General features: G+C 35.7%; 1 protein-coding gene and 1 long non-coding RNA gene across 8 annotated transcripts; both read left to right on the top strand.

Moving 5' to 3' along the window:
• Positions 1–135: 135 nt before the first annotated feature.
• Positions 136–4,933, top strand: LOC132190695 (uncharacterized). 7 transcript variants are annotated; one of them, XR_009441164.1, is made up of 6 exons: positions 136–211; positions 324–909; positions 1,571–1,939; positions 2,821–4,010; positions 4,156–4,425; positions 4,521–4,933. It is a non-coding gene; the product is annotated as an uncharacterized LOC132190695 (long non-coding RNA). The 7 variants fall into 7 exon arrangements; XR_009441168.1 differs by lacking the exon at positions 136–211 and having other exon boundaries at positions 306–909; positions 1,571–1,724; positions 1,826–1,939; XR_009441163.1 differs by lacking the exon at positions 136–211 and having other exon boundaries at positions 306–909; positions 2,821–2,988; positions 3,941–4,010.
• Positions 4,934–8,877: 3,944 nt separating this feature from the next.
• On the top strand, positions 8,878–12,997 carry LOC132190975 (putative disease resistance RPP13-like protein 1; the record flags this gene model as incomplete). Its single annotated transcript, XM_059606000.1, is given in 2 exon segments — positions 8,878–12,805; positions 12,894–12,997. A coding segment is annotated over 1 exon segment (3,867 nt).
• Between the last annotated feature and the right edge of the window lie 27 nt (positions 12,998–13,024).

Genomic DNA, 13,024 nt, shown 5'->3' with positions numbered 1-13,024 from the left:
TATATATATATATATATATATATATATATATATATATATATATATATTTTCCCTTTTTTTGGATGGTGGAACCTCTTCTAAATTGATGAATGCTGTTGGTGTAGGATTACCTTCAGTTCTTGTTTACTTGCATTCAGAACCATGTGATACGAGTGGCTGATGAAGCTGAATCATTATGGACAAAATTTTGATTTTATTAAACCAAAATGAGGTACTTGTTTTTTCCACTTTCTATTTGTTTCTTGGGAGCGCAAAGAAGTTGAGATTAATATGTACATTTTTTTTTTTGCATTACCATATGGTGATCTTCCGAGGAACAACAGTGCTCGAACTCAGTCTTTGCATACTGAATTATTGGTGCTCAGGTGTTGAGAGTACCACAAAAATTTTGTGAAAATGGAGAAGTGATGCAGCCCAACTTGCAAATGGGGCCTTATGGAGGATCTTGATTCTTGAGTAAAGCGAGAAGGCTTCTGTGTTAAGGATAAACATGAGTTGCATGAGCTTCATGCTAATACCCAAAAGGACCCTCAGCTCCAGCATGAAAATTCAGCAAAAGCATTCGCTAAAGATCTCCAGATTTCTTGCTGACTTGCTCCTCCACATCAGCTCACAACAGTAACACAGAACAGCAGCCTCTTCTCCTTGAATCATGTTGCAAACTCAAGCTCCTTTATTGACGGCCTGAATTACTTCTGACAAGCCTCTCATCTCAGTACACTATCAGCTGCTCTGTGCCTCATCACAGCCCACCTTCGGTCCTCTCAATTTCTACTTTTGTGTTGCTGTGTATTAATCTCCATTTACTCACTCCCATTGGGGGTTTTTCTCTTCAAAGGAGTTATGTTATGAATTTGTCGCTGGAGCATGTGGACTTGCACCAATGAGCTTTAACTCAAATGGTAGGGGGTAAGGTCGTGAATTCATGTCCCTCTAGTTCGCGGACTTGCATTGTAAATACCCCATTTTCTTGAGTTTTAACATTTTGTTAGAATACGAAGACGGACAATTGAATGATTGATCTCATACACCCAGTTATTCAGCATACATGTTTGATGACTAGCATGTTATTTGATCAATACTTCAGTTGATTTTTGTTGCACAACTTCTGGGCTTGTTCCTTATTTTTCTATGGTTGCTCATACATATTCAAATCATTCTAACTTCAATCTTGCCTAACCTGATTTGAAGCATAAACCTACTACTTCCTTTTTTGAAATTATGAATATAGCTATGGTAATATTACTTGTAAAGATCTGTTAGTTGGATCTAGGAGGCTGATGAAGCCTAATCTAATATTTTTAATGCATGGTTTTATTTACATCAAAAAAAATTTCTAATTGATTTGAAACTAGGATAGCAATTGCATTGAATATTTTATTGGAATCTGCATTAGCACTACCATAAACTTGTATTGATGCACTATTGTGCCAGGATGTGTGAAAAGCACTATGCATAAACTATTGATATCATCCGATGCACATGTGTGTAGATCTTATGTTTCAATTTACCATGCATGTGTTGTTATTTCTTAGTTGATTCAGATGTTTAGCTATTTTTTGATGCATAGGTACTAAAAGTTCAATGGAGACCTATGGACCTTATGAAAGTATTGTGCCAAATTGACATCATGGGCATTTTGGTTTCTTTTTCTTTTGTTGGAATTGTAGGTTCTGAATTACCATTCAGTACCTAATCTCGTGAAAGCTGCTACATGGGAAAAGGTAATCAATGGCAGCAGAGGATTTTATTGTGGCTATTGTATGATTGTGTTAAGGTGGATGAGTTGATTATAGTAACGGAATGGGAGGATGTCTAATTACAGCCAGCACTAAACCAATTGCAAGCTAGTACTAGTTCTGATACCTTCAATTATTAAACTGTTGAGACGAGAAATGGAAGATGCATTTGGATGGTGACATTATCTGTTGACTTGCTGGTATGTTATGGTGTTCCCTTTTCTTTTTTATTTTTATTTTTTTATCGTTAATACACATCCAAATAAATGAATAGCTGATGTAATGGATTTCCAGTGTGTTTTTAGCAGATCATCTGGACTGCAATACAAACTGTAGTTGTGTCGTTATGCCAATCTCTTCATCAATTTAGAACACTAGAAGCAGCTTCCTTAAATCTCATTCCCTTTCCTAAATGTAAGGCAAACTCATAGAAAACCACCTGCAACAGACTCCCTTCGTGTTTCTTAAACCAAGAGATCACCAATGGAACTAAAAGTGCTACCTTAAATCTAGGGTAGCACTTTTGCTTCCTTGAACATTATTTTAATATAAAAAAGCTTTCTCTTTCCTCTCACTTTCCCCTATCATTTGTTTGAAAGGATATTTAAGGAATATTTGAATGGTATTGGGAAAGGAAAATGGAAGCTATTATAGAGTTTACTTGAATATAGAAGTAAAAAGTAGTTTGGTTCCTTAAATTTAAGGAAAATATAAAGGAAGTTACTGCTACTACTCTAAACAAGTTATCTTCAAAAAGGCAGGTTAATTGTGCCAGACTCAACTGGTTTAAGGGTAATTGATACATATAGTCACAAAGTTTGATTAACTTAACATTCTACAAGGTCAATCTTGATTTTGCCATTTGAGTTCACTAGCCTGACTGGTTTTGCAGTCTTGGTAAGAGATTGGCCTCTGGGCAAAATGGAGTGTGAGCTATTTACATATCCCAAAATAAATAAATAAATCTTAGATTCACATTATTGGAATGGTCTATAAGCTGAATTACACTTAGACAAGGATACTTTTTTTTTTTTTTTTTTTGTCTTTATTTTGTTCAAGTTTCTTTTTTCCTCTTTGCCAGGTTTATGCGCAAAACTTAGTCACCGAAGACAGTTTGGTCAGTCAATTGGCAAAATGGATTGATACATCTTAGGCAAGCTCTCTTGTCAACCGTGTTATTGTGGGCTCAAAACAATTTCAATGAGAATCCATTTGATTTGAGCAGAGTCTTGATCACCCAGCATTTGAGGTTGGTGTCCAATGTGCTTTCATTGTTGGTGATTACAAGTGCATTTCTGCAAATAAAATGGCTGGTGCTTTTAGTTATTTTTCACATTGGCAGTGCATCTCTTGGTAAAGCATGTGGGATCGATACTTTAAGATGAGCCCTAAAGTTAGTTCAAATATCAACCTTGAAGAGCTTCATTTTATTCTACAAGGATATGACCTTTAGACCTGATCTTGGCTTCTGTGCTGTGGCATAGAAACTCACAAGCCAAACAAAACTTATGTATGTGTTGATCATGAAGTTATTGGATATAGTACAATCTATTTATGCTTCTTTTTAACCATGAAGTTATTGGATTTGATGGAAAAGGCTATTGTCTTTGCCTAGGCCATTGGAAAAAGTGATTCAATGCATCATTATGTAAGCTTGTAGAGAAATATACTGAAATTTTAACTAGTTGAGGATCTTCACAGCAGTAATGGAATCTCTTACACTTTTGGGCTCTGATGAGTTGTCACCTTGACTTTTGATGTTAAGGGAACATATTACACCCTCTAGAGAACCTGGCATGTGCTTTTGGTAATATCTTTGATGTACTGTCACAACATGGAGATTTTGATTGTTGGTGATGGATCTAAGATCCTTGTTTTTTTTTTTCTTATCGTTTCTACATTTATCGGGCAAACAAGCAAAGATTTGATGTTTCTTTAAATTGCTTGGTCATAGTAAAAATGTTAACTGTGAAAAGAAAGAAGTGAATCATGCCTAATGAGTTGTTCTGTTTGACTACTGAGAGAACATATAGGTGACGAATTGATGATATGAAAGAGTTTGAATTATAATTGAAGTAAAATAGTTACAATCATTTTATGAACTACTTGTTTGTTATGATCCTATGAATCAGCATCATGAATAGTTCTGTTCTAATTTCCTCTTTCTCTGTTTTTCTCTGACATTCCTGGGGTTGTTGAAGCTGAGCTACAGCCTGTGGTTTCTGCCCAGACATTTGGTCGTGGTCCGGGTGGGGCTGGTGGAAATAGGAGGTAACAATATTGTAGCTCTTTTCCAGGCACTGAATTCTTTTTTGTGTCAATTTTAGTTTTTCTTATAAATGGGTGTTTATGTTTCATGGTTATATGACAATATGTAAGACTAAGGGGTGAGGACTTTTTCTGTTATTTTTTGCAGTTCTGTTGCCACCAGAATTATTTTTCTGTTTATTGGATCTGCAATTGTTAACAATACTCGTGCACCAGAAATTGCCAAAAGGGAAGTGGTTCTGTTGCGTAGATTGTAACAGAATTCATTGTGCTTTGGAGAATTTGGTATTTTGCAGAGAACAAAAGCTTCCTTAATCACTTTCAGTCCTTGTTTACTTGCATTCAGAACCATGTGCTGCCAATGGCTGATGAAGCTGAATCAACATGGACAGAATTTGGTTTATTCGACCAAGATGAGGTACATGTTTTTCCCACGCGCTTTTTGGGGTTTTGGAGATCAAAGAACTTGAGATTAATATGTACTTTTTTTTGTGTTTTTTTTTTGTGTTGCAGCTTAATAAGTAGAAGAAACATTACCACAACAGTGCTGCAAGTCAATCTCTGCATGTTGAGTTATTGGTGCTTGCAAATGGCCTCATGATGGATCTTAAGTGAAGGAGGAAGGCTTCTGGAGTGGAAATTTTCGATTCTGCAAGAGACAAATCTTGTGTGGTGTTTGCTTCACCTTGGGACGAACAATAATGTAGCTAAGCATAGGATAGATGCTTCTGTGCGACCCTCGTGCGCCATTAGCTCGAGCGAAGTTGCGATATTTTTTAATAAACACTACTTTTGTAACTATACTTTCAATGTTGAATCCTAAATTATATTTAAGCACAATAATGCCAGCTTCACCATCTATTTGTTATTGTTGTTCAGTTTGATGAATAAGAATACTTGAGAGAGAGTTTCTCTTTTGTTTCCTATATTCATATTCTTAGCTTTATAAAAGGGTTGTTTCATCATCAAGGAGGCATCTGGATTAATATTTGTCTCTTTTATCTTAAAAATGAAGAAAAGGTTGAGCACTTCTTTTCTTGGAGGCAGTGTGCTTTGATCTCTAAGTATGGTTCTGTTTATTTATAACATATGTTTCTCTCATTTTTATATACGTGGTTAAGTGACAACATGAAAAAATTTGTAGATTTTATAATCAATTCAAGGCACAACCAACGCCTTAACAAGTCTTTGCCTGCTTTAAACAAATTAATAACAAAATTTGCATTGATTGGAGATTTTCTATCCCCTATAAGCAAACGGGGTTGTAGTGATTGATGTATGTAAGTGTTTCAAATCATTTGGGTGGATGGGGTCAAATTATTTGGTGTTGGCTCCACATAGGTCCTACAATTGATGTCCAAAATCAATTGTTACTAGTTTTCTAAATAGGCATGATTCTGTTAGCAAGGTATCTGTGGACCAGGTCCACCCAAAGTCTGGAAAGGAATTTCGAAATTTGACAAGAAATAGGTTGTCTTAACTTTCCACTTTAGCTTCTTTCTTAATGTAATTGAAATTTGACAAGAATATTCCATAGCGAATTCTTCGTTTGTCTTTCATATATTCCTATTATAGGGTTTATAGAAGAGTTGTTTGATTTAGTGTTCGCACTTCACAGATTCAGCTTCTCACACGCCACGTTAAAGCCTACTGACTAGGGCCTCATCCAGACAGTCTTCAATGCCATTTGGATGAATTAGTGCTACAACAACATTTTTACTTGAAAAATTCCCACCAACTCATTCTCTAACACATCAAAATTTCTTATTTTACTCCGCATTGCTTTTACCAACCAAGCATGCACACTAGAAAGCAATTTTTAAAATTGTAATCTTAAACGGACCCTTAAGCATTAAAGATTAAGTTAATATTCTATTTTGTATTATATTCAGAGTAATAGATGGAATAATCATTTAATTAATATCCTTAATTATAAGGACTTCTATAATTTTATACTTTTACGCGTAAAATCACCCAAAAACTCACAAACACAACATGTTAGAATTGCTTGCATATAACATTAAATATATAATTGGTTTCCACTTGCACATTAATTAATGCACAATTATTTACTAATTTTTTTTTAAAAAAAAACATTTTGTTGTAGTATAAGAGTACAAAGAAGGACGTAGAGCATGCATTCAGAGTGTTGAAAACACGATTTACGATTGTGCGTCAACCTGCACGGATGTTCAAAGTCCCAAACCTCAAAGGCATTATGAAAGCATGCATAATTCTCCATAACATAATCATTGAAGATGAATGAGATCATCAAAACACGCTAGACTTCAATTATGAGTGTCACATTTTTCACTCTTTTTTATTATATTATACTTATATGAAAAGAAAGAAATAATAAACAACTAAAAAGTAATATGGAAAAACAATAAAATATTTATCTAGTGTGTTACAATGAATAGCAAAATGTTACTATTCACAGTAGCATTTTATACATTTTACCTAGTTTTCTAGCTAATCTTAAGGAGAAAAAGTAACTATTATGAAACTTTTACCTAATGCTACGTTTTCAAATCATAGGCGATTTTTTTTTTTTAAAAAAAAGCATAATTTTTAAGACTAAACTACAATTTTAAAAATTAAATTACGATTTTGCCAAATGTTTAATGGGATTTTTAAAAAACTACATTATCAAATCATTAATTTTTAATCGCACTTTTTAAAATTAGAAATCCAAATGAATCCATAGTAGGAAAATATATTTAAGATGCGGTATGCTAGGTACAAAATAAATAAATAAATAATTGAAAGTAGAGAGAATGGTGGTTGTGCTTATCAAATTAGGTGAATATTGTTCATGCTTCCTAAAATTTTCACCAAATTGAAGAACCAGAATTAAAAAGGAAAGAGTATTCCTCCGAACCGAGTGGATGAACTTTTTTCAATTCAGTTTATAAAAATGACATATGAGCTTTTTTTTTAATAACATGTGAGATGTACGAGTTTTTAATATTATTTATTCTAACTGTGTCATTGCTATTAAAAAAAAATGTGCATCTCACCTGTTCAAATGACATATGTCATTTTTATAGTTTGAGTTAGAAGAAGTTCATCAAACTCAATTTAGAGGAAAACTCTGTCCAATTAAAAAATAGACTTTTTTTTTTTTTTTTTTGCAGAATAAAAAAATTATTATTTAAAAAAAAAAAAAAGAAGAAGAGAGAAAGTAGAGAGTCGTGTGAGTGCTCTACTTGTGAGCCCGGCCGGCGTCTCTAGATTTTTGCAACCACGGGATTTCTTCTCTTTGCAGCTCTTCTTGGATAATTCTGTGGAGAAGGGGGGGAAGAGATTGGACACCCTCCGCCCTCCGGAAACATCACAGGCGTATTCGCTTAACCCTATTCTTGTCTTGCATGTTAGAGGAGAAGCAACATACGACATTACAACTCTGCCCTTGGGCGAGGGCTCACCAAACTGAACACTGTTTTAACAGTCTCTTTTATCTTAAGAATGAAGAAAAGGTTGAGAAATTTTCAGTATCTTTTGTGATTGCACGACTACTAATTTTTGAGAATTGCTATTTTGTCCCAACTCCTATATTTTTTTCATCTAACTTTTTGAAAAATCAACTATTAAATCTTTATGACGCACACCTTCATCTTCGTGGGTCTTTTTGAATAAAAAACTTAATTTAATAACATTAATTTGAGAATTCTCTTTCTATATTCCTTTATGTTAGTTACTGACTTGAAGAGGTTGTTATGTCGTTTAATTTTTAAAGAGTTATTTTACATATGAATTATATAAAGACATTATATTTAAATTGCCATAGTTATGCACATGTGCCTCTAACATGTGAGACACATGTTTTCTTCAACATTTTTAATAGTCACTTATTACTTTTTTACTAACTTAGGAATCCAATCATTAATTTTCGAAAAACTTAAATATATTAGATGACACTTGACATTTATTATAGTAAGTTGAAGAAAAACTATCGTGTAGTTTATTTGAATAGCAAATTAATAGGGGTAAAAAAGAGATGGCCGACCAACGGAATCCAAAGCTTACAAATTGGAATAAACTAATTAAAAAGCAATATTCCAAAGTAAAATGTCGGTGGATGTTTGTGACATCACGTGAAAGTCACGTGATGTCCATTCCGTTTGGTTTTAACGCTTCAGGTAGACGGAAGGGCCTTATTTGAGAGAAAATGAAAGTTTGAGGGTCCAAAATGAGAGTTTTTTAAGTTCAGAGAGGGTCTACAAAATCGGCCGGAAGTTCAGGAGGCCTTAGTGAAGTTTCCCCTTTTATTTTCGTTTCCTTGTCGCATGTTAGAGCATTTTTATTCGTTGAATTTGTGTTGAATGACATTATTGTGATTTTCGAGGAGGAGTCCAACACAACTGGCCGACCAACGGAATCCAAAACTCACAAACCAATGACCAGAGGTTAAATAGTTGGTCTCCACATGCAAAATGAACAATTATTTACTCATTGTTTTTAGAGTAAATTTACTCGATAAGATAACCTCTCTATTATATGTCTACATATATATATTATAAGCAAGAAGATGCTGATCAATATTCGGTGGAAAATTAGGTGAGGATTATATATTATAATCAAGAAGATGCTTTTGTTGACTAGTGAGACTCGTGAGTCGTGATGTTATTATTATAAGCAAGAAGATGCTGATATTACTTTTATCAAATTAATTTATATATGTTTCCAGTATGATCACAATATGTCCACTTCTTCCTTGTTAAACCAAAACACAACTTCGTATCTGATTTTGCTATTCTCCTGTTTGTAATCGCCTTCCTTCATTTCCTTTTTGATTTTCGAAGAAGAAAACATGGCTGAGATTGCATCCATTTTTCTCTCTCCCTTCCTACAAGCGTTTTTCGACAAAATGGCATCTGGTGGGTTTGTTGACTTCTTTCGGAAGCAAAAACTCTCCGGTGAACTCTTGAAGAAGTTGGAGACAACATACCTAACTGTCAATGCAGTGCTTGAAGACACGGAGGAATTGCAAGTTACAAAGCCTGCTGTGAGAAGGTGGCTTGATGAGCTGAAAGATGCAGTCTATGATGCAGAGCACGTCTTGGATGAGATTGCTACTCAAGCCTTGCAAAGCGAGTTGGACGCTGAATTTCAAACCACTGCAAGTAAGGTACAAAAGTCCATCTTTGCTTTTCGTAATTCTTTTGTTGAAGAAATAAAGCCAATGATACAAAAGATAGTTGGCAGGCTAGAATCTCTAGCACGGCAAAAGAAAACAATAGGTCTAACAGAAGGTGGTGGAGGGAAATCATCTGAAATATTTGCCACGTCTTCTTTGGTTGAAGAATCTGATATTTGTGGTAGAAATGATGAAAAGGATGCAATAATTAACTTGTTGCTCTCAAACGAGGCACGTGGCAATGAGATGAGTGTGATTGCTATAGTGGGCATGGGAGGGATTGGCAAAACCACTCTTGCTCAGCTTCTATACAATGACAAAAGGGTGAAGGAGTACTTTGACCTTGATGCATGGGTTTATGTTTCCAAAGAAGTTGACGTGACCAAGGTAGCAAAAAAAATTATGAATGGGTTATCCTTGTCAACCCATGATATTATGAGTCAAAACCAAAAAACCCATGATATTATGATTCAAAACCAAATCCATGATGCTATGAGTCTAAACCAACTCCAACTTGCACTCAAGAAGAAATTGACAGCGAAGAAATTTTTAATAGTTTTAGATGATGTTTGGAATGAGAATTATTTTAATTGGGAGGACTTAAGTAAACCTTTAAAATCTGGGGCACGAGGAAGTAAGGTCATCGTAACGACACGTGATCACGAAGTTGCATTAGTTATGCGTGCTAGTTCAACTCATCCTCTAAAGAAGTTACGAGAAGAAGATTGTAGGTCATTATTTACAAAACATGCTTTCTATGATGGTAACCCTAATGCACATCCACAACTAGAAGAGTTAGGTAGACAAATTGTTGAAAAATGTGATGGCCTTCCTTTAGCAATAAAAGCAATTGGAGATCTCTTGAGGTATAAATTGGATGTTGATGAATGGAATAAGATATTGAAGAGTGACTTATGGGATTCGCCAATTGACAGGACAAAAATTCTTCCTGCTCTAAGATTAAGCTACAAGTATCTCCCATCACATCTAAAGCGATGCTTTGCTTATTGTTCAATATTTCCAAAGGGTTATATTTTCAAAAAAAACAAGTTAGTCTTATTATGGATGGCAGAAGGTTTCCTATATGAATCTAAAAATATGACAATGGAAGAAGTTGGTGATAATTACTTCTCTGCTCTCGTATCAAGATCATTATTCCAACAATCAAGTGGCAATAAATCACTTTTCACGATGCATGATCTTGTGAACGATTTAGCAACATTTGTGTCTGGAAAATTCAATCTAAGGATGGAGGGTGATTATTCTGGAGAAAATGCGAACAAGGTTCGTCATTTGTCATATGTTAGAGAAGAATTTGATGGCTTTAAGAAGTTTGAGGCTCTTTATAAGACTAAGTTGTGCACTTTCTTGCCAATAGACTTGTCTCATAGTTACTTTTCCTACTTAACAAAAAAGGTACCACATGAGTTATTGCCTATGCTAAAGTGCTTACGTGTGCTCTCTCTGGCTCTTTACTACAATATGACTGAATTGCCAGATTCAATTGGCAAACTTACACACCTGCGTTACTTGGATCTCTCTTCCACTAGAGTTCAAGAATTGCCTGATTCCATATGTAAGTTGTGCAATTTACAAACATTAATTTTGTCACAATGTGGAATGCTTATTGCATTGCCAAGCGATATGTGGAAACTCGTTAGTTTACGTCATCTTGATATTACTGATACTAGAATAAAAGAGATGCCAATACAATTGGGTAGATTAAAATGCCTACAGACGTTGACTAAATTTATCGTTGGCAAAGGGAGTGGGTCGTGCATTAGAGAGTTGGAAAAACTTATAAATCTTCGGGGATCGCTTTCTATATTGAAGCTCCAAAATGTTGAATCTTCTATTGATGCTCTAGATGCAAGCTTGGAGAATAAAAAGTACCTTGAAGAGTTGGTATTAGAATGGGAAAATAATGATAATTTTTCAGAAAGTCAGAAAATTATACTTGATAGTCTCCGGCCCCATACAAACTTGAAAAGCCTCGCTATCAAATACTATTGTGGTAGAAGTCTTTCAGATTGGATAGGGCTTCCTTCATTCTCTAAACTAGCGTATCTTCGTCTACAAAACTGTTATTATTGCAGTAGCTTGCCATCCCTTGGACAGTTACCCTCTTTGCAGAACCTCTCTATTGTTGGGTTTAATGAAGTTGTTAGAGTGGGTTCTGAGTTTTGTGGCAGCGGCGGTTCTTCTTCAGTTAACTCATTTGGTGCCTTGAAAGTTCTAAAATTCGAGGGTATGGCAAAGTGGGAGGAATGGGTTTTTTTTGGTGCTGAAAATGGAGGTGTAGCTTTTTCTCAACTAGAAGAGCTTTATATCGAGGATTGCCCAAAGCTAAAAGGAGGATTGCCCGTCCATCTTCCTTCTTTAACCAAACTTCAGATTTGTTATTGTCGGGGGCTGGTGGCTCCACTCCCAAAGACTCCTGCTATTTGTGAAATGCAACTAAGAAATTGTAATGGGATACAGTTTGTGGAATTGCCAACCGGAATGCAAATGCTCGGAATTGAAGGATTTTCCCTACGAGAGGGAATAATAGACTCCAATTGCTGTCTTCAAGGGTTAGTAGTCCATGGTTGTTCATTTAATTCCCTTTTTATGGATGGCCTTCCCTCTACATTAGAAACCCTCGACATATCGAGCTGTTCCTCACCTGTGTCGATAGACTCCAACAGCTGTCTTCAAAACTTATCAATCGCTTGCTGTCATTCACTTGAGGGTAGTTTTCCCTCTACATTGAAAACCCTTCAGGTTTACAATTCCCAGACGCTCGAGCTCCCAACGCACCTGCACTATTCATCCCTTGAAACATTGTCGTTGACCACTTTTTTTACTCCCGATTCCTTTCCATTAGATTTATTCCCAAAGCTTTATCAACTCAATTTGTGGCGGTGTGACAATCTGAAATCTCTTACGGTTCCAGAAAATTATGAACATGATTTAGTCACCTTGCAGATTAATAGTTGCAATCGTTTTGTGTCATTTCCAAACGGAGGATTGCGTGCCCCCAGCCTTACATCGCTTTCGATCATAGATTGTCGGAGTCTGAGATCGCTTCCTGAGAAAATGGGCACGCTCCTTCCGTCTCTTGAGGTATTGCTTGTAAGTCAATGTCCAAAAATTGAGTCTCTTCCTGAAGGGGGCTTGCCTTCCAATCTGAATTCAATTGAGATCGATCGTTGTGACAAACTCATTGCGAGTTGGATGGGATGGGGTTTGCAGAACCTCCCCATTCTTAAAGATTTGTCAATCGGTGGAACAAGACATGACGATGCGGAGTCCTTCCTAGGGGCACGGTTGCTCCCCACCACTCTCACCTATCTTTCCATTGCCGACTTTCCAAATTTGACATCTTTCAAGGAGTTTCAACACCTTCGTGCTCTTCAAGTCCTGAAGATTTCTAACTGTCCTAAGCTCAAGCACATGCCAGACAAGAAGGAGTTACCTGCCTCTCTTTCTATTCTAAAAATCTCCGGCTGTCCTTTGTTGACAAAAAAATGGCAAGGTAAAAGAAAAGGAAAAGAATGGCGCAAGATTGCTCATGTTGAACAGAAATGGATTGATTACCGTTTGATTATTGAATAAGCCAAAGTCGAACAGCAAGGGTCCCCAGTTTCGATACATTTCAGCGTTTGCAGCTATCTAGGTACACCACTTTTCAACCACCTAATTTACTAATTATAATTTAACCTCTTTATTTTTGGTTTGGTTAATTGCTATCTTTGATAAAACAGGATGCTCTGTCCACTTGTTAATTCTTCATTTACTTCACTATTCCGGACATAAGCAGTTGAGTCATTTAACAACCCAGAATGATCGAGAACTCCATTGAGAATTGGTATATTCTCATGATTTGTCTTTCTAT

This window comes from Corylus avellana, chromosome ca8 (genome assembly GCF_901000735.1).
Source record: "Corylus avellana chromosome ca8, CavTom2PMs-1.0".
Lineage (NCBI taxonomy): Eukaryota > Viridiplantae > Streptophyta > Magnoliopsida > Fagales > Betulaceae > Corylus > Corylus avellana.
This window is presented reverse-complemented; position numbering and strand designations above follow the sequence as displayed.